The sequence below is a fragment of the Mandrillus leucophaeus genome, unplaced genomic scaffold, assembly GCF_000951045.1.
Source record: "Mandrillus leucophaeus isolate KB7577 unplaced genomic scaffold, Mleu.le_1.0 Scaffold1254, whole genome shotgun sequence".
Taxonomy (NCBI): domain Eukaryota; kingdom Metazoa; phylum Chordata; class Mammalia; order Primates; family Cercopithecidae; genus Mandrillus; species Mandrillus leucophaeus.
Genome location: NW_012100921.1, coordinates 268,969 through 294,847, shown reverse-complemented (window position 1 = coordinate 294,847; position 25,879 = coordinate 268,969). Strand labels below are relative to the sequence as shown.

The 25,879-nt window shown below is 37.8% G+C and overlaps 2 protein-coding genes across 3 annotated transcripts in view; both read right to left on the bottom strand.

Moving 5' to 3' along the window:
* Nucleotides 1-5,120: 5,120 nt before the first annotated feature.
* LOC105533504 (olfactory receptor 52H1-like) lies at nt 5,121-6,062 on the bottom strand. The gene has a single exon (XM_011971981.1). It carries the CDS (start codon nt 6,060-6,062, stop codon nt 5,121-5,123), a length of 942 nt encoding a protein of 313 aa, XP_011827371.1.
* An 11,043-nt stretch (nt 6,063-17,105) lies between these two features.
* TRIM22 (tripartite motif containing 22) overlaps nt 17,106-25,879 on the bottom strand; it is a 23,088-nt gene continuing 14,314 nt past the window's right edge. The window contains exons 5-8 of one of the 2 annotated variants that reach the window (XM_011971979.1): nt 21,224-21,246; nt 19,491-19,591; nt 19,163-19,189; nt 17,106-18,914 (exon numbers count right to left, since the gene is read on the bottom strand). In XM_011971979.1, coding sequence (XP_011827369.1) covers nt 18,319-18,914; nt 19,163-19,189; nt 19,491-19,591; nt 21,224-21,246 — 747 coding nt within the window. In that variant the 3' untranslated portion in view covers nt 17,106-18,318. The remainder of the gene's footprint in view (nt 18,915-19,162; nt 19,190-19,490; nt 19,592-21,223; nt 21,247-25,879) is intronic. The other variant, XM_011971980.1, reaches the window with a different exon arrangement.

Here is a 25,879-nt window from a genome sequence, read left to right as displayed (position 1 = left end):
AAGTTTTACATGACACAGGAGACATCAAATATAAAAACCCCAAAACCCAGGGTTTTTTTTAATGCTTAGGTTCAAAGAAAGATGGAGGGCTGTGTAGAAATGTGATTGGACTAAAAGGGTATGATCTAATGGTAACAAACTAAGGAGAACTTAGCAAGATCTATTTGTTCAGATTCTTCTTGGCTTCTCTGTGTAGAGAAGCCCTTTCCCTCCTTCACTCCAGTTATGGGGCAAGACCCTCTGGAATATGGGTCTATAGACTACTTTCAGTGGAGGTAGATCAAGAGAGTGACTTCTCTAGGTTTTATGGCTTGCTTTGAGGGAGATGAGTTCTAGTTTCTATGACATGCCTTGGGGAATAAGTAGGTAAGTCTAGTTTCCATGACCTGCTTTGAGGGAGAAAGAGAGAAGGAGAAAAGAGGGTGGAAGAAAGTGAGACAAGATGTCTTGCTTGGGAGGCCCTTCCAATCTCGATCTCCTTCAGTTCAAAGCACTCAGGGTGCCAAGATACCATACTTTGGGTTATCATGTTCTGAGCCACAACAGTAGCATACTGAATCTCAGCAAGGTTTTTATCTAGCTCGATCAGCAACTTGATAAAGAAACTTTGCAAGAATTGGGTTTGTCATGTCCCTGGACTTAGGCTAACGCTCCTAAAACTTCTTGTGAAGGGAATGTTTTATTTTCTCAATCCTTGGAAGAGATTACTTCATAGTGGGTAATGAACAAATGCCTGTTGAATTAAAAGGAATCCCCCTCTAACCTTAGACGACAAAATCCTGAAAATATTTCTCATTGAGGCTGCCATCCCCCAAGGTATTCAGAGGCCTCCCTTTTCTGATACTTTCCTCAATGGCCAGACTTGCTTGGTAATTCTCTTTCTTCAGTGCTGAATCAACATCAACTTTGTTTTTAATCCATTATTTAGAGTACAGATTAGTAGTCTATTGGTGTGGGGTAAATTACATACAGGACTAAAAATTATAGATCCAACATGAGTACTTAGGAAAACTCTAAACACAGCCTCCCATAAGTCCAACGAGGAATCTAATTTCCAAGTCAAGTGGCAAAAAATCTAGAATTTTTTCCTTGTTTTCCTTATCCCTTCACTTGTGCTATAGCAAAATACTTAACTGTTTTGAAAACTAGTTTCCACAACTGTGAAAAAGAAAATTACTTGGAAATGATTATAGACAAGGATCAAGGAATAAGTGAAATAACAATTATCAACTTTCTATGAAGAAAATAAACCTTTCTCGTTGACTCTTCAGAATTATCTTTCTGATTAGGCTGAGTTACAAATTCAGGCAGATTCTTACCATGGAAAATAGAGATTTCATGAATTAATTAAAACTCATTTGTTTCAACCCATCTATTCAGCAAGTACTTATTGAGCACTTATATGTGCTAAAAACTTTACAGGTGATGAGAAAACAGTGATAAACAAGGTGGACACTAAACTGGTCTTCAATGACCTAATGAAAGGGATAAACACTAAAAACTAAGAATATAAGTTATCACCTTATTCAAGTTGTGAATAGTCCTAAAATAAAAACTACATTGTGTCATGAAAACATATGCAAGTGATACTAATCTAGTGTGCAGGATTAAAGAAGGAATATCTGAGGAAGGAATTTTAACTGAAGCCTAAACATGAGTTGTCAAGCAAAGAATAGTAAAGAGAATAAGCAAGGAAACATTTGGTTTATTTGAGAAGCTGAAACCAGGCAAGTATGACAGCTGTACTATTGTAATTCACTTGCAGTAGTAACAGTTTGTGGTCACTTTTGCCATCTTCTCCAAAACACAGAACTAACTTTATCAAGATTCTAGGAATACTTTTTCAACTGAGTGTGTAGAAGAGACAGGGAAGTTTAGGACATAAGACAATGACTCAATGCATTCTGGAATCTAAGCTGGCTAGAAAAGGAAGAAAGAAAAAGTTAGGATGACAGCTTGAAGGAATACATTTCTGATGTAGTTTGAATATGTATGAAACATACTGAAATCACATGGTTTGGCAGGTATTTCCATTGGACAGGGTGTAAGAAGGTGCCTAAGACTAAGTTTCTGCCTTCGAGGAGCTCATAATGATGGCAGCAGGAGGCAGACAAATCCTAGACAGACAGGGGCAGGTCCCTGGTGAAACCCTACCTTCAAACCAAAGACAGCTTAAAGCCTGAAAGCCAAGCTAAAAATCCTGGGTAAGTCCACAACTGGATTGAGAACCTCTCTTTCCATATGGCACACTTTCCTCTGATTGATCCTCACCCTTCACCTATTTTACATATACCTTCCCTTCCCTAATTAGTTTTTTACACTGTTGTGCCCACCTTTGAGTGGTGCTTTTGTTTTAGCCTTTTCTGCATACTCACAAACCAATCAGCATGCACTGCCCATTCTGATCCCATAAAAGCCTCAGATCCAGCCACACCGAGAGAGAAACCATGTGACTTCTGGTGGGAGACCACCCTTATGTCCCTGCTCTGCTGAGAGCTATTTTGTTGCTCAGTAAAATTCTTCCCTGACCTCTTCACCCATTTATTGTCAGTGTGATCTCATTCTTCTTGGACATGGTACAAAAACTTGGGACCCACTGAATGTAGGTATATTGGAGGCTCTAAGAACTGTGGCCCTCTGCCCTCTGCTGGCAGAGGGCAGCCACCCCATGCAACAGGAAGCAGTAGCAGGGCCAAATTAGACCCAGAGTCGTGGGCTGGAGCAAGGTAAGGGGCTGACAGAGCTGTTAAAGTGCTGCCATTCATCAGGCTGCAGATAACAGTACTAAAAGAGCTAATTAGCACACTATAACATCCCCTCTGAGGCTTCAGGGTCATGGACACCCTTGCCTAGTTGCCACCACATTCCCTTTGTCTGGACGCTAAAGTCCACCACAAGAGTGGCTTGTGACACTCCTGGTCCCTGGTCTGGCTGCAAGCCCTGCACAGACCCTGCTACTGTGCTGGCACTCAGAACAGCTGGCCAGACCCCACACTTTCTCGCTCACCCACCCTCTCCTGCCAGGGACTGAGTGCACAGTCACAACCACTGTGGGATCTGCACCAGAGTGTAGGCCGGGAATGGCCCAGCAGACTGAATATATGGGGCATCTTCTGCGGCAAACCTTGGCCTGAGCAAGGCCTGGGCAGGGGCATCACCATCCAGAGGTCTCCAGCTGGCAAAAGTGGCTGAGAAAAATTCTGCATCAATAACATAGCTGTGGGCAGATAAAGATATAAGCAAATAAATATGCCAATTTTTAATAGTGGCATAAATGAAGCAGCCTCTACATGTGTCTTTTCTGGCTACAGGGCATTACAGAAGCAAAGAAAATATCAACATATACCACACACACACACATACCATACACTCACATACACACAGGATCTTATCTCAGAATGCCCATTTTACTCTTTACTTCTTCCTCTCAAGTAATTTAATATGTTCATCTTGATTCAATGTATGTCTTCTTTTGCAGTGGAGATCTTAAGAAATAGGTGTTGTTATCTTGGGATAGTTTCCTAACAAGAGCTTGAATAAATCCTACCCAACTCCACCCAACACATTCTCCACCCACACCAAGTTTTATTTTATGTAAAACAAAACAAAAACAAAAACAGGACACTGAATATGATAACATAAAAGAAAAATATCACTTCTGGAATTATTCTCTCTAAGAGTCAGGGGAGTGCAAATAAAGTGTAAATAAACATAAATAAAATATAAATAAATGTAAATAAAGTGCAAAGATGTTAGTTTTACAGAAGGTCGCTCTTTTCATTCAAGTCTTGCATTCCCTACAATGACCCTAAGGAAGGACAGTACTTATGCATGACACTGAGGACAATGGAACCATTGAAGAGTTTCAAGGTACAAAGTGTCATAATCATATGTGAATTGTAAAATGATCCCTCTGGCTTTTATAGAGAAAGTGGATTGGATGGAGCAAGAGTGGAACCCCTTCAAAAAGATTTTGGAATACTTTTGGAGAGACAGATAATAGATTAGAGCCCAGTCAAGCTCAACAGCCATAATAAAGGTAAGAATGTTATGAATGTATCCACTGGAATAACTTATAACCACCTCAGACTCAAATAATAAACCTAACGTTGACTTAATTTTCTTTGAGAGTAATTTAGGAGAAATAAAGAATAAATGATAGATTTCTTGCTTGGAAATTTCTGTTTTTGATAGTGTCATTTAGGAAGACAGAAAAGAAAGAGGTTTTTTTTATTATTTTTATTTTTATTTTTTTTTAGAGAGAGGAAGATAGTACGTTTCTATGCAAATTTTGGAGAAATTAAGTTTAAGAAGCTTGAAAACCATTTTTGTGAGTAGATACCCAGGAAGTTATTGGCTAAGGAGTTTAGAGTCTGGAATCATTCAGACCTGGATTTAGATCCTGTAGATCTATTAATTACCTTTCTGCAATCTTTATGTTTTGGCTTCCTCATCTGTAAACCAAATTAACTAATATTACCCTCTCATAATTATTTTCTTAATTAAATATATAAATACTTATAAAATACAGGTCTAGGGTTATGAAAAACCAAGGTTGGAATTTTCTCGGAGCATACAATTAAATACACAAAATATAAGCAACTCTATGTAATAAGAGATGGATAAGGGGAGAAAGTAAAGGGCACAGAAGGAAGCATTAATAATGTATAGAATCTGGACTAAAGAAGTGTGAAGCCATATGTTTGAGAATTATAGTAGAGAGGATTGATAACTACTTAACAAGGGAAGGCAAGAGGCTTTACCTTTAATTCATAAGCTGAGAAACACGGGGGTACATTTCCATGTTAGAAAATATGCATCCTTCAAATATACTAAGATTAGCATTAGGAAAGATACAAGCTTTAGTTTTAGTGCTCTACTGTATTCGTCGTCAGCTTCTTCACACAAGTGGTGAAAAAAACTAAACCAAAGAAGTCCTTTATTTTCTAGAAGTTTATAAGATTTTTCTCTCTCCCCTCTCCGTCTTGCCTATACTTTGCACATAGGTAGAATGTTGAAATTTCAAATTAATAAGAGTTACAGCTTTATCTTTATGTTGCCCTATGTTACACAAAATTTCACCAAATCAATTTTACATACATTTCTCCTTCAGTGTCCACTCATTGTGACTTCTTCAAAGAGAAGAGGAGAATAAATTTGTCCTGTGTCTGCTTTGTCTTCACTCCATAAACAATAGGATTTAGAGCAGGAGGGATGGCCACATAGAGGTTGGCAAACAGGATAAGCACATTTTGAGGAACACTGTGCCCAAAGCGATGAGCAAGGATGGAGAAGAAGGCCGGGGTGTAAAACATGAGGATGACACAGACATGGGAACCACAGGTGCTGAGGGCTTTTTGGCGGGCACCCTGGGATGAGAGTTGGAATACAGCACAAAGGATGAAGGCATAGGAAACAGCAATGAAGATCACATCTGAGATGACAGTCATGAGAGGTACAGCAAACCCATACCAGATGTTGATGGAGATGTCTGCAGATGAAAGCTGAGCAACACCTATGTGCTCACAGTAGGTGTGAGGGATGATATGTGTCCTGCAAAAGGGTAACCGTTTTAGCAGAGAAACATCTGGTAGGATGATGGAGAAGCTTCTCACAACAATGCTCACCATAAGCTTGATGATCACTTGCGGAGTCAGGATTTTGGTATATCTCAAGGGGAAGCAGATGGCCACATAGCGATCAAATGCCATGGCCAGCAGGATGGCTGAGTCCACCACAAAGCTGAAGTGGAGGAAGAACATTTGAGTTAGACAACCAGAAAAGGTTATTTCTTGGGAGCCAATCCAGAAGTTACTGAGCAGTTTGGGCACTGTGGCAGTGGACAAGATGAGGTCTGTGGTGGCCAGCATAGAGAGGAAGAAAAACATGGGCTCACGAAGGCTGTGTTCAACTGCAATGAGGTAGAGAAGGATGCAATTGCCCACAACAGCCACAGCATAGATGACACAAAAGGGAATCCCAATCCATATGTGGAACTTCTCCAGGCCAGGTATTCCAACAAAGGTAAAGGAACTGGGGTTATAACAACTCAAGTTATACATGGTCTCTTCAGTCTGGGATCCACTGGTTCTTGAGCCCTGAGGACAAACCAACTGTCAGAATGGGCTGCAAAACCTACAGTTCCCCGCCGGTGTTGAACATTGTTGGGGGCTGCAACTGTCACATCCAGTGTAACCACACTGAAGCACCTCCTGTCCCAGGAAGAGCTGGCACCTCTAAAACTAACCCTTCTCTTGGCCTCAGACCCTTCATTTGCCCTTCTCTTTGGCATATGACCCACCTCATTTCTTTAGATATTTACTAATAAATCTATGAAATAGTTTTATTTTTGTAGGTCAGCAATTTCATATGATTAAACATAATTAATCGGTTTTCTTTTTCAATGCAGATTATTAAGGATAGATTCAGGTTTTAAAGACAGGAAAAAAACAAGTATAAGGAAAAGGAGTAGGGAGACACGGAAGGGAGAGAGAGAATAATAAAAATATTTAAAATATCAAGCTGGATGACGATGAGCTATGAGAAAAGGGGAGCAATTGACTTTTATAGAGCAAATATGTTTCAGACAATGGGTCTGATAAACTGAAGAATGTGCATAAAACAAAAGAAAAATCAATTAAAAGGGAAGAAAAAAGAAAAGGCAGATTCCAACGCTGTGTGTTTTGGTAGAGTTTCATTTCAGAGGGATTGAAATATGGTTCAGAGCGCATGTTTACTGGAACGTTAATATGAGAAAATGTATGTATCAGAAAACACAAGGGACAAGTGAACAACATTACACTGACTCAAGCAGAGAGCAGTGAGTTCAAAGCATAATTTATGACTTCAAAGTCAATGTCCTAAACTCTGGAGGATCTCTGATGTTAGTAAAGGAGACCACTTTACCTCTCCATGAGTCTGACAATGCCTTCATAACAGAAAACACCAAGGGAATTAGTCCTAGGCAAAGTCTAGCAGAGCAGATTCATACCTTCTAAAGATGAAATAAAGAATAATAAAAGAAGTTTTACCCCAGTGTTTTCAGTTCTCGCTTGCCAGTGCTTGGACCTCATCTGTGAGAATCTCCAGCTTTGTACTAAACAGAGCCCACTCTTGAAGGCAGCTTTTGCATTGAAAACACCCTTTGAGTTTTAACTTTGCTAGTGTGACCTATTTTATAGAGTACTTTTGAAAAGGAAAGAGAATCAGGGTCATGATACCGGCAACTGCAACATTAGAGAGGCACCCCAGAACATAAGCCATGGTTTGGGTCTTACCTTCCCCAACAAATTTACAAAGTCCTTCAAAAAGCTTTTAAGGAAAGAGTGGATTTTGTGCAATATCACGCCAGCTCTGTATTATTGTTTGGTGAGGATCTGTAGCCTTCTTCATAAGGAAGAGTAGATCAACCCAAGTAGGATTTAGTGACATCTGCCAAGTCCCTAGTCAAAGCTTTACATAGGTGAGCTTCCCTCCCTTAATTTTGTCCCTGACAGTCATTAATTAGCTGAAGTGGGCGTATTATATTTTCCTAGGAGACATGTGACTAGCTCTCACTGCCAAAAGTCAATCCTCTGAATGAAAGTCTGTTCCAAGTTACATCTCCTGGTCTGATTCAGACTGAACTCCTACTGGCATGCAGCTTATGGGGATAACCCATAGCAGCGGAGTCTTCATGAAGTCCTCCCTAAATTGGTGGTCACATGATCTCTTGTGGTCTAAAAAGTAGTAGACTAAAACAAACTGTGAAAAAAAACAAAATGTCTCTATAATTTATGCTAATTTGCAGCTCAGATTCTTGGAGCACTGATTCACTGCCTCCAGACAGGAAGCACCTTTCACTGGGGTTACAGGGAATACATTTAAAGGTGAGAAAAATTAATAACTAGTTATTAAAACTATGAAGGAAAGCCAAAAGAAAACATCCAAACTAAGGTTTGTTGGTTCAGTCAAATCCTACTCTGATCTCATTTCTTGTACCCAAAGAGCTCTTTTAGCTCACTGCAGCCTCTGTCTCCCAGGCTCAAGCGATCCTCCCATCTCAGCCTCCCGAGTAGCTGGGGTTACAGATATGTATCACTATGCCTAGAAAATTGTTGTATTTTTTTAGAGACGAGGTCTCACCATGTGGCCCAGGCTAGTCTCAAACTCCTGAGCTGGTGCAATCCACCCACCTCAACCTCCCAAAATGCTGGGATTAAAGGGATACACCACAACACCCAGTCCCTCTTTTCTTCTGAGTTCCCTTTTGCAGCACTGGTCACATTAGCTGGTCTACACGTGAAATCAATATTCTCTTACCATTATTTATCTCCTTATTATAGAATCATTGGTGTCATAAAAACCTATTTCTCCCGGGGCCATGTCCTCTAGGACACAACCTCTATTTGAACATTGATTAAGATAAAGTCTCTGTTATTTTATAAAATCAAAGAGCCAGTGTAGGGTTTTTCTTCTTGTTAATTGCCGGCAGTTTTCTACTTACTGGGCTCTCTTCTCTTCTGGTTCACAGGGTTAGTAGGAAGTATCTATTTAGAAGGATGCAAGTAAAAGCTTTAGGCTGATGAAAATTCTATTAAGGGGTAAAATGAAAATATTTATGCATTTTCTCATGTTCCCAGAAGATGATAGGTTATCAGAGCCCCTTTATTTTCTATTCCCACAAAAGGGATAGGACTAACCGTATTAACTATTTTCCCTTGAGATGGAATGTATCTTGGGGTTTCAGTAGTAACCTGTGGATATCAGATTCCTAGGGGATTCAGCCTAAGACAAATCAAACTCAGTCAGTTCAGATAGAATTCTCAAAAGCATAAGAAGTTTTCTGTATGTTCAGTATTCTTTAATTAGTGTATTTGTGTAAACTTGCACCAATACTATACAAATACAACTGAGATTTTCTATATACTTGATTTTGGAAGGTAAACCCTCCAATTATTTATTTTTATTTATTTTTTAGCCATTCTTGGTACTTAGCATTGCCAAGAAAGTTTCATAAGCAGTTCTTAATTGGCAACACACACACACACACACACACACACACACACACGCTTTTAGATTGCATTCAATCTTTTTGTCAATATAGAAATATTTGATATGTTTATAATACTGTATATTCATAGTATAAATATTTTAAATATCATATATCTTCTCATTAATATAGCCTCTTTTGGTTTCCTCAATAATGGATTAAAATGTTCATATGTTCTTAAAACATACAAATACCTCCCGTTTTTAGAAGCAGAATATATTAGCGTTCTATACTCACTATAAAAAATTACCACAAACTTCACAGCTTAAAATGACACAAATGTATCATGAACTATAGTTTTGTAGTTCAGGAGTCTGGCATGAGTCTCATTGGACTAAAAGCAAGGTGTATGGAAAACTGTATGTCTTTTGGAAAACACTAGAAGAAAATTTGATTCCTTGCTTTTCCAGCCTCTAGAAGCTCCTTTCTTTCTTCTTCAAAGTCAGCAATGTTACTTCTACATTTCTGCCACATTTTAAGTCATATTTTCCACTTATTTCCTCATTCCCACTTCCTCTTCTGCTGGTTTTTTTTTTTTTTTGGTGACGGAGTCTCGCTCTGTCGCCCAGGCTGGAGTGCAGTGGTGTGATCTCGGCTCGCTGCAACCTCTACCTCCAGGGTTTAAGTGATTCTCCTGCTTCAGCCTCCTGAGTAGCTGGGACTACAGGCCTCTTCTGCTTTTAAAAACTCTTATGATTGTATCTGAGCCATCCAATAAACCAGGATAATCTCTGGTTTATACATTAGTTTAAGGTTTATCAATTACTTTCATCTAAATTTCATCTGATGATTCTCTTTTGCCATGTAACCCAACATAATCACAGGTTCTGGGGTTTTAGATGAGAATTTCTACTGGAGGACATTATTCTGCATAGTTTCATCATTTGTAAAATATATTTTCCACACTTATTGCTCTAATTTTTTTTAATTAAACATTTATTTTAGATAAAGGGGACACATATGCAGGTTTGCTACTTGGCATATTGCACCCAGGTGGGAGTGTAGTACCCAACAGGTAGTTTTTCAGCTCATATCTCCCCCGCTCCCTGCCCCCTCTAGTAGTCCACAGTGTCTATTGTTTCCTTGTTTATGTAAATGTGTGCTCAGTGCTGGCCTCCCACTTATAAGGAAGAACATGCAGCATTTAGTTTTCTGTTCTTGCATTAATTTGCTTCGGAGTATAGCATCCAGCTCATGTTGCTGCAAAGGACATGATATCATTATTTCTTACGGCTGCATAATGTTCCACATTTTCTTTATCTAATCTACCATTGATAGGTACCTAGGTTGATTACATGTCTGCTATTATAAATAGCACAGCAATGAACATTTGAATGCATGTGTCTTTTTGTTTTATTGTTTTTTTTTCTTTTGAGTGTATACACAGTAATGGGATTGCTGGGTCCGATGGTAGCTCTGTTTTAAATTCTTTGAGAAATCTCCAAGCTGCTTTCCACAGTGGCTGAACTAATTTACATTCCCACCAACAGCATACAAATGTTCTCCTTTCTCTGCAGCCTTGTCAGATCTGCTGGGGCTTTTGTTTGTTTGTTTTGTTTTGTTTTGTTTTTGTTTTTGTTTTTTGCTTTTGGACTTTTTAAGAATAGCCATTCAGATGACTGTGAGGTGGTATCTCATTGTGGTTTTGATATGTATTTCTCTGATAATTAGTGATATTGAGCATTTTTTCATATGCTTGTTGGCTGCTTGTATGTATTATTTTGAGAAGTATCTGTGCACGTCTTTTGCCCCTTTTTATTTTGGTTATTTGTTTTTTGCTTGTTGATTTGTTTAAATTCATTATGGATTTTGGGTACTAGACCTTTCTCAGATGCATAGTTTGCAAATATTTTCTCCCATTCTGCAGGTTGCCTGCTTACTCCATTGACAGTTTCTTTTGCTGTGCAGAAGCTCTGTAGGTCCCACTTGTCAATTTTTGTTTTGTTACAATTGTTTTGTGGGACTTAGCCAAAAATTTTTTGCCAACGCTGATGTCAACAAGGGTATTTCTTTAGTTTTCTTCTAGGATATTAATAGTTTGAGATCTTACATTTAAATCTTTATTTCCTCTTTTTTTGAGACAGGGTCTTTCTCTGTCACTCAGGCTAGAGTTCAATGGTACAATTACAGCTCTCTGCGGCCTCAACCTCCCAGGTTTGAGTGATCCTCCTACCTCAGTTTCCCGAGTAGCTTGGACTACAGGTGCATGATACCAACTCTGACTAATTTTTAAATTTTTTGTAGAGATGGGGTCTTGTTATGTTGCCCAGGCTGGTCTGAAACTCCTGGGCTCAAGCAATCCTCCTGCCTAAGCCTCCCAAAGTGCTGGGATTATAAGCAAGAGCCATGGCACCCAGCCTTTAATCCATCTTGAATTAATTTTTTATATGGTAAAAGTTAAGTGTCTAGTTTCATTCTCCTGCACATGGCTAGCCAGTTATCCCAACACATTATTGAATAAGGAGTTCTTTCTCATTACTTGTTTTTTCTGTCAGCCTTTGTTGAAGATCAGATGGTTGTTGGTGTGTGGCTTTATTTCTGAGTTTTCTATTTGGTTCCATTGATCTATGTATCCATTTTTGTGCCAGTACCATGCTGTTTTGGTTACTGCAGCCTTATTATATAGTTAGAAGTCAGATTACGTGATGCCTCCAACTTTATTTTTTTTGCTTAGAATTTCTTTGGCTATTCTGTGAAGAAAGATGTTGGTAGTTTGATGGGAATAGTGTTAAATCTGTAAATTTATTCGGGGAGTGTGGCAATTTCAATGACATTATTCTTCCAATCCATGAGCATAGAATGTTTTTCCATTTATTTGTGTCATCTCTTGAAATCTGCTGATTTCTATCAGCAATGTTTTGTAGCTCTCCTTCTGGACATCTTTCACCTCTTTGCTTAGCTGTATTCCAAGGTATTTTATTTTCTTTGTGGCTGTTGTAAATGGGATTGTGTTATTAATGTGACTCTCAACCTGGATATTGCTGTCGTATAGAAATGTCACTGATTTTTGTACATTGGTTTTGTATCCTGAAATCTTGCTAAGATTATTTGTCAGTTCCAGTAGCCTTTTGGCCAAGTCTTAAGGGTTTCATAGTATGCAATCACATCATCAGTGAAGAAAGATAATTTGACTTCTTTTCCTATTTGAATTCATTTTATTTCTTTGTCTTGTCTGACTTCTCTGGCTAGGACTTCCAGTATTAACGTCAAATAGGAGACCTGAAATAGCCATCTTTATCTTGTTCCAGTTTTCAAAGGAAATGCTTCCAACTTCTGCCCATTCAGTATAATGTTGGCTGTGGGGTTTCTATAGATGGCCCTCATTATTTTGAGATATGTTTCTTTGATGCCAAATCTGTTCAGGGTTTTTATCATGAAGGAATGTTAGACTTTATTGACAGCTTTTTCTGCATTTATTTAAATGATCATGTAGTTTTTGCTTTTTAATTCTGGAGTGGAGAAAAACTTAGTTTATTCTCCATGTTTGGTTGACAAGCCTGGTCTGCTGGTTGATGATTTTGTTTGTTTGTTTGTTTGTTTTGTTTTGTTTTGTTTTTTGTCAAGTGTAGAGATCTCTCTAGTGAGCATCTACATGGGTAATAAAATTTATTAGGAAGAGAACTGATTTTATCCAAATTTGCTTTATCCAAATATCCACTGAAGGAGCTCGTTTTATATTCCAGTCCAAGACCTACTAAAATGATCACATCATTAGCTATAGCTCAGGCTATACCTGGCTATAGTCGGGTAGGTTTACAGCCTTGCAACATGCCCTGCTAAAATGATGTACCTAACAGCGGCAATTCCCATTATGGTTTAGGGGTTAAGACTAGCAGAGGTGCAAATAGACAATTAGCCAGTACCAATAATACGTTCAACAGCAGGAGCCATAGCAGTAAAGGCTACAGGGGCGTGAAGATATCCACCCATAATCAAGCTTGGGCAAATCTGGGTGGTGACAAATATTCTCTTCTTAACCATACTCCTGTCAGGCTCCTCTGAAATCTTTTCTCAACTGGGCCCTGACTTTTGATCTTTTGTGTTCTTCTCTGTATCATCCAGTTTTACAAAAAATCTTATTGAGTCAGTTTATCAAAAATTCCTCACCCTTGGTCTGACCATCCTTGATATCTTAACACTCTGGCCTGCCTTCAGCAAAAATTCTATTAGGTCAGTTTAGCAAAAAATTACCGTACCTCTTAGTAGTTTTTTATCCACTGATCCCCTACTCTGCACCTTGGTTTATTGTGCAGTAAGCCCTCACTTAAGGTTGTTTATAGGTTCTTGGAAACTGCAGGTCTAAGTGAAATGACATCTAAAAAAAACAATTTTCTTTTTTTCATCAATGTTAGAATAAAACGTAGTTGAACAAAATGACATTGAGGATCTGTTGTATGTTGTTTCACTTAAAGTCACCATTTCCAAAAACCTCTCAGTGATGTTAAGTGAGAACTTGCTGTATTTACAGTTGAGTTCAATCTCTTCTACTCTTTAAATAAAGTCTTTCTTACTGTACATCTTTAGTAAGTATCATAAATTTTTTTCTTAACGGTGGTGGTTGCCTCAGACTCCAAACCAGCAAGCATTATCTATTTTTCCCTCATCTTAGTGTTCGGGATCACACAGGTCATAGTCAACTGTGCACCAGTATCTAAAATGTCCAAGAAGTACAATTTTCTTTTATCTGTTTATTGAATGTTAACCTTGGCATAGAGCCTCTGGCACCTCCTAGGAAGAGAGGAACATCACCTTAAGTCCCAGTTTTGTTTATTTCTGAAAGCTGAGAAATCTGGGCAAAACAGGGCCCTCTAACTCACCCCCAGACCCACCGAGAGAGGCGGGGGAAAGCACCTTAGATGAGTCACAGAGGCTGTCTATAAAGATTTAGACACGTTTTCTGGGATAGAGGGAGGGATTAGAGAGCATGGTCCAGGTAGATGGCTGTTTTATGGCCAGAACTTCTGGGAACCGTGCAGAGACAACTGATTTGAGCTCAGTTCAGGCTTCCCACAAGCTTTCTGGCGCTGCCCCCCAGAAGGATGTGGCTGCTGCTGTGCTGCTTGTGTGCTGTTATCAAGGCAGCAGCCACTGTCAGGGCACTCTGAAGAATGAGGTCTGTAATAAGTCACCCTATACTGTGCTAGTCTTGCTTACTAACTATAGCAAGATTATCTCTGGAGGGCATTTAAGTAAGTCTCTAAGGTCTCATTAGGGCTGCTGGGCAAAGTGATCTCACCTTTTCTTTCCTTTTCGTTCCTTTGAAGTTGCAACAACTTGCTGCACTACAGAGTATTTATCAGGGCGAGAGACCTGAGTAGAGTTAACATGGCTTGCAGAAGCCCACTGCCTATTCCCTTAGGGCCCTAAGCAGTGGCTAGAGAACTGTTTCACTAGCTTTCTCCAAACCCCTCCGTAACGAACAGACACCCACTAATTTCCACCTCTTTATACTCATGCCTTTATGCAATTTCTTCCCTTTTAGAGTAGGCAAAATTTCTGAATTCCTTATAATCAATGATATGTGGCAAAAGTTATGGGATGTTACTACCATGGTTGTCTAATATTATGTGAGGCCTTCTCACTGGAATAGTCTCCTTCTCCTGTGGCCTTGAAGAGGCAACAACCATAGTGTGAACCACCTATTAAGAGGTTCATGTAGCAAGAAACTTCAGGCAGTCTTCAGGATCAGAGGGCCTAGGTCCTACACAAGCAAGGAACTGAATTCTACTAATAACCTAAGTTAGCTTGAAAATGGATCCTTCCCTACTCTGACCTTCACATGAAGACTCATCCCAGCTGGCACTGTGAGTTCATTATGGAGAGATCGTGAAGGAGAGACCCCATTTAAGCTGGGTCTAGACTTCTGATCTGCAGATACTGTAAGATAACAAATGTTATCTTACAATTATCTTGCTACTAAATTTGCAATAGCCTATTTTTATGCAGCAAAGAAAGCTAATGCACCTTTTACGTGCATGAGTAAAATACTGTACAATAATATAATATTTATTTATAATTGAATTGAAAATGTTAAAGACTGTGATCCTTTACTCAGATTATTCTATTTCTTAAAACAGAGTTAATTGTTTCAAAAGTAAATTAATATGCATTCTTAAAATTATTTATCTCAAGTCAGAGAAAAGAATCCAAGAAAAAAATAATGTATACCACTCTGTGTCAGTTCATATGTTCCATAAAATAGCAGAAGTTATTACAAATATACTATTATTTAATTCTCATAATATCACTGCCAGGTAGGTCTTATAAGGGCCACTAGGTGGCTGTGTCATCATTATGTAAAATTCCAACTGTTTTCAGAATGCAAGTTTGTAACCATTCAATTATAATGTTCACCCTCTACACCAAGAGGAGGGAACATTTTCTTTATGTCATCTGCAATAGCATACTTGTCATAAAGTGCCTCTTTATGACTATATGTATTCAGAATATCAATTTACATTTGATGGCACCTAAAGTTTTTCTTAAAACTCCTGCAGATCAGCATTTCCTGGGCTCTCCCTTCTGTCTCCATCTCCTGGGAAATCGGCTGCTGCCTTCTCCATGGTGGTGTGGTGCAGAAGAGTGAGCACAGGTGCTTAGTAACACAGGCCTGGTATTAATCCTGCCTCTTCTACTCAATATCTTTGAGACCATCAGGAAAACTCTAACAGTTTATCAACTCCTTCAACCCCTTTATATAAATTTATCCTTGGCCAGGCATGGTAGCTCACGCCTGTAATCCCAGCACTTTGGGAGGCCAAGGCATGCGAATCACCTGAAGTCAGCAGTTCGAGACCAGCCTAGCCAACATGGAGAAGCCCTATCTCTACTAAAAATACAAAAAAAAAATTAGCCGGGTATGGTGGCACGTGCCTATAATCCCAGCTATTCGGGAGGCTGAGGCAGGAGATTCACTTGAACCCAGGAGGCAGAGGTTGCAGTGAGTCGATATTGTGCTGTTTTAGTGAGCCGAGATCATCCCATTGCATTCCAGCCTGGGCAACAACAGCAAAACTCCATCTCAGAAAAAAAAAGAAAAAAGAAAAAAAAGAAAAATCTCTTTTTTATGATATTTGTACAGACTATCTTGGATAATGTTCCTATGTGTATATATATTTATACATATTATATGTATCTATACTTGTATGTATACATATATGAATGTGTATACATGATAATATCAATCTCAAGCCAAGCACTTTCACACTATTCCTCTTTCTTGAAAGTCCTGCAAATCTTGATGTGAATTCTGTACAGTGGCATAACCTGCCCTAATTTATAATGAATACCTGATGGTTAATTTTACATGCTAATTTGACTGGCCATAGAGTGTCCAGATTAAACATTATTTCTGGTTCTATTTTTAAGAGTATGTCTGGTTTTATTTGTAAGGGTGTTTCTGAAAAAGATTAGCACCTGAATTGCTGGACTCAGTAATGTCTGCCTCTCCAAAGCTTGCCTTCCCCCAAGTTGCTGGACATCATCTAATCCATAAAGGACCTGAGTAGGAGAAAGAGTCGAGGAATAAGATATTTGCTTCTTTTCCTGCCTCAGTGCTTGAACTGAGACATGTCACCTCATCTTTTTCTGCCTTTGTACTGGCATTTATACCATCAGCTCCCTGGTTCTTAAGACTTCAGAGCCACACTGACTTATATCACTTTGTGGGTCTCTGGCTTCCAAATGTCAGATAATGTGAAGTCTTAGCCTCCATAATCAAGTGAGTCAATTCCTCATAAATATGTATCTCTTATTGTTCTGTGTCTCTGGAGAACCCCGACTAATACAATATTTTTCTTTAAGAATGTTTTGTGTCTTTGCTATCCTAGGTAGTTCTACTACTCATCCTGTGTTTGAAAAAAGACTTTAAAAAAAGAAAAAAAAAGAAGAAAAGTACATAGGATGGTAAATGCAATGGTGCACTCAAGTGCTTCATTATGAGAAAAACATCTGAACAGCATAAGGTCATCTCTTATCAAGGACAGCTGAGCCTAGACATGACCTTCTTTACTGGACATATGGAAACTCATATTCCCTGCAGCCAGATTTTGGAAACTGAAGAATGAGACTTCAGTAGAGCCAAGTATTGTTTTATTGAAGCAAAAAGAAAACAGAACAAAAACAAAAAATTGTTTCCCAAGACATTGAAATAGCTGACATTTTTTCAGTAATAATCAGAACAATATTTATTTTTATACTTAAAATTCATAGAAAAGTGCCTTACATTTAATAAAAGTTTGCTTCTCAAAGTTATCAGAGGAATTAGATACAGTTTTGAACACCAATATTAATTTGAGGAAAATACACCAAAAGCATTAAGTAAACTATTTAAGATCATAGAGCTTGTAAGTGAAAAGATAAACTTTGACCTCAGAAACTCTGAGCATTAAAAATCCACTATTAGTAAATAAATTACTACGGACTTCTTGCTTTAATTTTGTGATGATTATGGGGTGTCACTGGTAAACCAACACATTCTCAAGGATACATTATTTAGTGACGGATTCTTATGTACTTTGCTAGATATGAGTTGACAAGTTTCTCTTTCTTCAATCTTTTAAGGGGCAGAGTAAATGAGGAAGAAAAGAGATTGCAAAGGAATTACAGTAATACTGTTCTTTCTATAGGAGGGATTAGATGTATTTCCCTTGCAAATACAAAAAATATATATATTATTTACTACTAGTGAAACCAAGATACTAGGAATAATAATGTACAAGCATCTCTTGCAAGAAAGGGTAAGATTGTTACAAGTTAAACTGTGACTTCCTCAAATTTATATGTTGGAGTTTTTATTCCCAATACCTCCAAATATTACCTTATTTGGAAATAAGGTCTTTGTGGAGAATATAATGTTAAAATGATTTCATTAAGGCATTAGCGGTGGGCCCTGAGCCAGTATGACTGGTATCTTAATGAAAAGGGAAAACTTGGGCACAGAGGTGTACATACAGACAATGTGAAGAGTCATAGGGAGAAGATGCTGTCTACAAGTCAAGGAGAGAGGCATGGAACAAAGCCCTTCCTTGCAGACTTCAGAAAGAACCAACTCTGCTGGAATCTAGATTTTGGATTTCCAGCCCACAGTACAACAATACAATTACAGTTTAAATCAGCAGTCTATGATGCTTTGTTTTGGAAGCCCTAGCAAATGAATACAAAGACATTCTAAGTAAAAGAAGGGGAAAGAAAGGAAGAGATGGTCTCAGTGGAGATGAACTCAGGTGCAGAATCTGAATCTCAGCACAAGGGCTACTATGCAGAAATAGGTAAGGGAATGAGAACACTCAGGAGCTCGGTTGGCACAGGGTCATGGGGACTTGGCAGTTCCAAGGATTAAAATACGGATAAGCAGGTTGAGAAAAGCGACATCCAGAGAACTTGTAGATGAGTGCTCCATGGTTTGTGACATTGAAAAATGAGACAATGCCTGCCTCATAGTTTAGGAAAACCCCAACACGGCAGGGAGGCACAGCCATAAAGAGAGTCAAAACCTTGGGATCAGCCGAGGAGGAGTCCTCAAAAGCATTATATTCACATGTATTCTGTAATCCTATAACCCAGTAGCCATATTGAGGTCTGTATTTGGAATAAACATTTGCATAATTTACACTCGGATCAAAAACAAACCCAGAGCTCTTCCTTTTATTAGGACTACTTATTTTACTGTGTACGCCCAGGATCCAGGCAATCTTTCCAGACACATCTACTTCCCAGTAATATTTCCCCGAAGAGAAATATTGGCAGCCCAAGACACCAAAAGCAGAAAAATCACGTGGATTTGAATTCGTAAATGTGAAGGTGCATACAGTTGCCACTTGTCTCTGATCCACAGAAACAGCAACATTCGAAATGGCACTGTCTGGATTCAGCATCACGTCCACTGTAGAAAAAATTACAGAGTCAAGTGAAGAATATGGGATAGGTGTGTCTTATGGCATTGAGGAGAGACATATTGAAAGTGGAACTTGTGTCGATATCAAATGGAACTTGTGCTGATAGAGGTTAGTAGGACGTTTAAGAACTACAGGGTATAAGCATGTTTGGGAAGGAACACATGAGACTCAGATTATGAGTTCTAATAGTAACCACAATTCTGAAAGGAGGTGATTTGAAAACCCCATATCTTACCCCAGTAGCACTGGACATCTGTCAGCTCTGAAATGACAAAAGTTTCAGTGATGTTGTTAGAAGCAAATGAGTAAGTACTGACACTTGTCTCTTCTCCAGAGTAGGGAAAGGAAAGGGGAATACTGGCATTCTATGCACTGGTGAATGAGAGGATGAATCAGACACCTGGTCATTCCCCCTAAGATAGGACCACATCTACCGCATAGGATTTTCCTCCTTCTCTGGCCCACCTCCTCTCCTATGTCCTAACCTAAAAAAAACCACCTGCTTCCCTATTGAGCCCTGATACTAAGAAATCCACACTCAGCCTTCCTCTGAATCCCCTTACCTTTGTGAACTTGCAACATCCTACTGAGATCTGGTGCTCTGAATACACTCTTCAGTTTCTTGGAAACAGGTTTTGGCTTCTTCAGTGTCCAGTTTTCACTCCTAGTGATAACAAAAATTGATAACCTTTACAGCTTTGCCCTATTTCTCTCCATCCAAGATCACTGTCTCTCTCACCTTTCACCATACTTACTGATGCACTTGGACCCTCTTCCCTGAGGACAGTAGAGGGGAGACACCTGACACTGGAGCCCAGAGAAATGTGCTCAGGTCTACCTGTCTGCCCACTTCCCCTCTGTGTAACCTTGGGAAGGTCTTCACTCAAAGATGTTCATTTTCTTACTTTTAAAATGTAGTAATTAACCCCACGCTTTCTACCTCTTAAAAATGAATATAAAATTAGATAAAATAATAATGCTTTTTTTTTTTTTTTTTTTGAGACGGAGTCTCGCTCTGTCACCCAGTCTGGACCTCTTAAAAATGAATATGAAATTGGATAAAATAATAATGCTTTTTGTTTGTTTGTTTGTTTCTGTTTTGAGACAGTCTTACTCTGTCGTCCAGGCTGAAGTATAGTGGAGCAACCTCGGTTCACTGCAACCTCTGCCTCCCAGGTTCAAGCGATTCTCCTGCCTCACCCTCCTGAGTAGCTGGGATTACAGGTGCCTGCCACCATAATTTTTTTGTACTTTTTTTTGTACTTTTGGTAGAGACAGGGTTTCACCATGTTGGCCAGGCTAGTTTTGAACTCCTGACTTCAAGTGATCCGCCCACCTCGGTCTCCTAAAGTGCTAGGATTATAGGCGTGAGCCACCACACCCAGCCAATAATGCTTTTAAAAGATATTCTGTGCCTCTAAGAAACTTATTTAATATTTAGAAAAGTCATTGCCATCTCAGTGGGTCCACCAGGAAGAGGCCAGAGATGTGGGTTCCTAGACAGGTGGTCATTAAAGAGGCCATAGAATCTGTCTACTGAGTGCTTGAGAGATATCAAAATGGAATCCTATATTGAAGAGCTAAAGGATTTCCAAAATCTGTTATCCCAATATGAGACCTAGAGAATAATCTCTGAGGTTTCAAGTTCTTTGGGGAGAGAAGAAATTACGATGACCAAATTAATTAATAGTGGTCTGATTTTCATGTGTTTAAAAAAACTTTGATGCTGCCAAGTAGGTGGGCAATTTTAGACACAAGAATATTATTTTTTCCTACAAGATAGTAAAGTATGTGAACAAGAAAAGGTTATATTAGCACCAGGACCAAAGCCACTATTCCTCAAGACTCGAATATATTTTTTTAGAAATCTAAAAAGCACCACCTAGAAAGTTATTGTTTATTTTATTCTCAGGGAGGAAAATAAATATAAAGGCGCTGTCTCTGGAAAATTTGGAGTCTGGCATATAAAGAGGGCAGACCCTCACTGCAATAAGACAGGCATCTATGCAATATGGAAACAACAGAGACAAAGGTTTGAATAAAGTGAGTGAAATCATGGGGTTCTGATATTGCAAACTCTTATTCCTAAGGCCTCCATTGGCCCTAACTCTGTGACCTCGCAACACCTAAATTTCTTACAGTTGAAAACTTCACTCTGTGATTAGCAGTTTGGGACAATTTAATACAGTTTCCCAGCCTTGTGATTTTTTATGTTGTTCTGATTGAAGGAAGATATCTTTCAGGACTATAATTCTCTTTTCAGACAAATGAGACCATATCTCTCTTCCACACATACCTTTTCATGACGTCAATCACATCCTGGGGAAAAGATAGAAAACATAAGTCAAGATAGGGTTGCCAGATTTAGAACATAAAAGTGGCTAGTTCAATTTGAATTTGGGATAAACAATACTTTTTTTGTTTTATATATATGACCCTTGCAATATTTAAGATACTCTTATACTAAAACTATTACGTTTCTTTTATCTGAAATTAAACTTAAACTGAGCATCCTGTATTTTGTCTAGCAATGCTTAAGAGTGATAAGCCCTCCTGTCTTACAAAGTTTTATCCACTTTCCTCCCCACACTCTTACTACCCCTGGATATGGTGGGAATAAATAGATGGTCACAGACTGGGGCCGAAGTGTGGAGATAAGATTCAGACTGACCACTGCAGAGGACTCAGATGAGGGAGTTAGGAAGATGCTTCAAGTACCTCAAGAAGGAATATATTTAAAAAAGAGGGAGAAATTCTAATATTTTTATACATTTTAATTAGATAACCTCATTAATTCATTGTGTTTTTATTTTATACATCAACAGACACAAAATGGCGAAATATGTTTGCCAGATATTTTTTCAGGTTTTAGGGGTTCAATGATGAAAATTAATAATCAAAGTCCTTAAGAAGTGTGCTGTTCCCATGAGAGTAAAAGCAAGCAAGCATCTCAAGTAAAAGTTTGTCTGGCCTCCATGTACTCACTCTACATGCGACTAAACTCTACTGTAGGTGATCTCATCCATTTTTCAGTATGAAACAAGCCACAGGAGCAAGTAACTGCGTAGGTCTTAAATGTAACTTACTATTTCCCAACTATTTACACCCCACTGTCCAGAATAGTATCAATATCCACTTAGTCATCATCTTAGAAACTATAAAATTTTATCCTGGATTCCAACATTTTATTAACCTAGACTAGTTTCCATTTTTAACTGTTTTTAGCTGTCTTTTCTTTCTCACCATGACCTTTATTTCCTTTATTTTTTTGAACAAATATGTGCCAATGTATTTGGTCTCCCTGCTGTCTGATCTGACCTCCTTTATACCAACAAAGAATTGACCTCCAGTTGACTTCACACCCTCAGAAATAGTTTCACTGCCTGTATTAGCTTTTTTGTTGTTATAATGTCTGACAAAACCCAACTAAAACTGGTTTAAATTTTAAAAAAACAAATTCAAGGGGTTAAGTATAATTTTACTCATAGCTGGGTTTTTAAACTAAAATCTTGCCATCAGAATCTGGTTTTTCTTCTAAAAATTATATTTTATACCTAGTATATTGACTTATTTTCAGATTAATTATGGCATCAGCTTGATTTTCTTGGTTTAAATTATTATCCCTGATATGATACCCATCAGAAAAGACAAATTCTCTTTTTACTCATGACAGTAAAATTCTAAGGCATGCAAACTATTGACCCCAATTGAGTCAAGTATATATCGTAAAATAATAACTGTAAGCTTGGAAAAAATATAAGAATTGGCTATAATGATTTACCAGAACTGAGTAACATACATGCCTAATGCTACTAATTTTGTCTACTTTAACCAACTACAGGGAATGAGATAGGGTAGTGATGGTTCCTCAAAAGTTATTGTAAAGAAACAATCAAAAGGAATAGAGGTTGGACAAACAAATGTTGTCCTCTATGGTCCATTCCTCAGCTGTCTGCCACCTCTTCACCCTTATTACCAAACTGTTTCCAAAAAATGGCACAATATAATACAATGGCTACAATAACATTAAAAATAGGTAATTTATACCATATAACCACTATAACTAAAAATAAATCAAAGACCTAAAGCTATAAAACTCCTAGAAGAAAAAGGGAAAATTGTATGACATTGGATTTGGTAGCTATTTGTTGGCTATGATATAAAAAGTAAAGCCAATGTGAGAAAAAAATAAACAAACAGACCTTTACCAATATCAAACTTTAAAAAAATCACTCTTAAGTTATGAAAAACACTATGAAGAGAGTGAAAAGCCAATCCATAGAATGGGAAAGCATAGTTACAAATCATATGTCTAATAAGGTATTAATATCTAGAATCTGTAAATGACTCCTACAATTCAACAAGAAAATCAACATCCATTCAGATAAAATGGATGGTTTCTCAACAAACTGGTAATAAAAGAGAACATCCTCAAAACTGATAAGAAACATGTATAAGTAATATACAGCTAATATCATAATTAATAGTGAAAGTCTGAATTACTTCCTCTTAAAATCAAGAAAAAGACTAGTGTGTGTGGTTTCACCACTACGGTCAACATTGTAGTGGAAGTTCTATCAAGTGCAATAAAAAAACACACACAAACACACATAACAACAAAAAAGAAAGATAAAAAAGAAAAAAGGAAAAATAAAAGGAAATAAGACATCTAGCATGAAAGAGAAGTAAAACTATATTTGTTTGGTAGAATGATTTATTTTCCTTTGCGTATATAACCAGTAGTGGGATTGCTGGGTCTAACAGTAGCTCTGTTTTAAGTTCTTTCAGAAATCTCCAGACTGCTTTCTACAATGGCTGAAATAATTTACATTTCTACCAACAGAGTACATGCTCCCATTACTCTGTAGCCTCACTAGCATCTGTTAATTTTTGACTTTATAATACTAGCCATTCTGACTGTTGTGAGATGGTATCTTGCTGTGATTTTGATTTGCATTTCTCTGGTTATCAGCAATGATGAGTATTTTTTCATATGTTTGTCGGCAGCCTGTATGTCTTCTTTTCATAAATGCCTGTTCATTATTTTGCCCATTTTTAATGGGACACTTTGTTTTTTTGCTTGCAAAGACATGGAATCAACCCAGGTATCCATCAATGGTAGACCGGATAAACAAAATGTGGTACATATACACCATGGAATACTACACAGCCATAAAAAAGAATAAAATCATGTTCTTTGCAACATCAATGCAGCAGGAGGCCATAATCCTAAGCAAATTAACACAGGAACTGAAAATCAAGCACTGCATGTTCTCACTTATAAGTGGAAGCTAAATATTGAATATACGTGGACATAAATATGGAAATAATAGACACTGCAGGCTACACTAGGGGAGGGAGGAAGGGTGTGTGGGCTGAAAAACTACTGATTGGGTACTATGCTTATTACCTGGGTGATGGGATCTGTCTCCCAAACCCTTTGCATGTAACAAACCTGTACATATACTCCCTGTATCTTAAATAAAAGTGAAAATTTAAAAATTAACTATATTTATTTACAGATAGCATGATTAGGTATGTAAATGATCTCAAAGAATATACACAGAAACACACAACTACTAAAACTAGTAAAAGTTTAGCATGTGGAATAAATATTAAAGTTTTGAAAGAATAAAATCCATGATTCAAGAATTTTATATTCAGAAATTTTGTCCTGCAATAATGAAGAAATACTTTGCCATAAATGTTAAAAGACGTTTGGGGGAAGAAAAGATTATATGTCTGAAATTCAGATCTTCACAAAGAGAGAACGAGCACTGAAAAAGAAATAAAAATAAAATAAAATATTTTATTTTTCTTATTCTCAACTAATATATAAGATAATGGTTTAAAGTAATAATATCAACAATGTAGCAGGTGATTACAGCTTATGGATAAGTGAAATGGATGACAGCAATGTTACTCAAGATTGAGGATACTCTGCTCTAAGGTACCTGCACTACATGTGAAGGGGTATAGTGTTATTTGTAAGTAGACTTAGATTAGCTGTAAATGCGTATTACAAACTCCAGGGCAAGCACTAAGCCTTTATATATATATGTATGGTGTTATTTATATTTTTAAAATATATTTTTATATATTTATAAAATGTTTATTTTTTAATATTTTTATACTTCAATATATATGTATGTTTTATATTTATATATACCTTTATGCATATTAGTTATATGTAACTAATATGTTATGTATATTAGTTATGTATATGATATATAACTAATATAGCTATATTAGTTATGTATATTACTAATACATAACTAATAAGCTAAGAGAGGAAAGAAAATTGAATAATATGAAATACTCAATTGAATAATACAAAATAGTTAAAAGTAAAAGAGGGCAGAAAAAGGGAGGAAGGGAGAAAAGCAAAGAACAAGTAGAGTAAATAGAAAACAGTCAAAAATGGTAGGTGTTTTAATTTTCTGGGATTGCTGTAACAAAGTAGCACAAACTGTATGGTTTTTAAACAACTGAGATTTATTCTCTCACAGTTCTTGAATCTAGATCCAAACTCCTATAGCTAACATCAGGAAGTGAGAGACTGAGTACTTTCCTCCTAAGGTCAGGAAAAAGGAAAGGATATCCCCTCTCTCCATGCCTACTGAACATTGTACTGAACATTGTACTAGAAGTCCTAGTTAGTGCAATAAAATAAGTAAAGACACATGAAAACTATACAAACTGCTGGCCGGGCGTGGTGGCTTATGCCTGTAATCCTAGCACTTTGGGAGGCCAAGGCAGGTAGATTGCCTGAGCTCAAGAGTTCGAGACCAGCCTGGGCAATACAGTGAATCCCTGTCTTTACTAAAATATAAAAAAAAATTAGCCAGGTGTGGCGGTGTGCGCTAGTCCCAGCTACTTGGGAGGTTAAGGAGGGGGAATTATTTGAACCCAGGAGGTGAAGTTTGCAGTGACCTGAGATCATGCCACTACA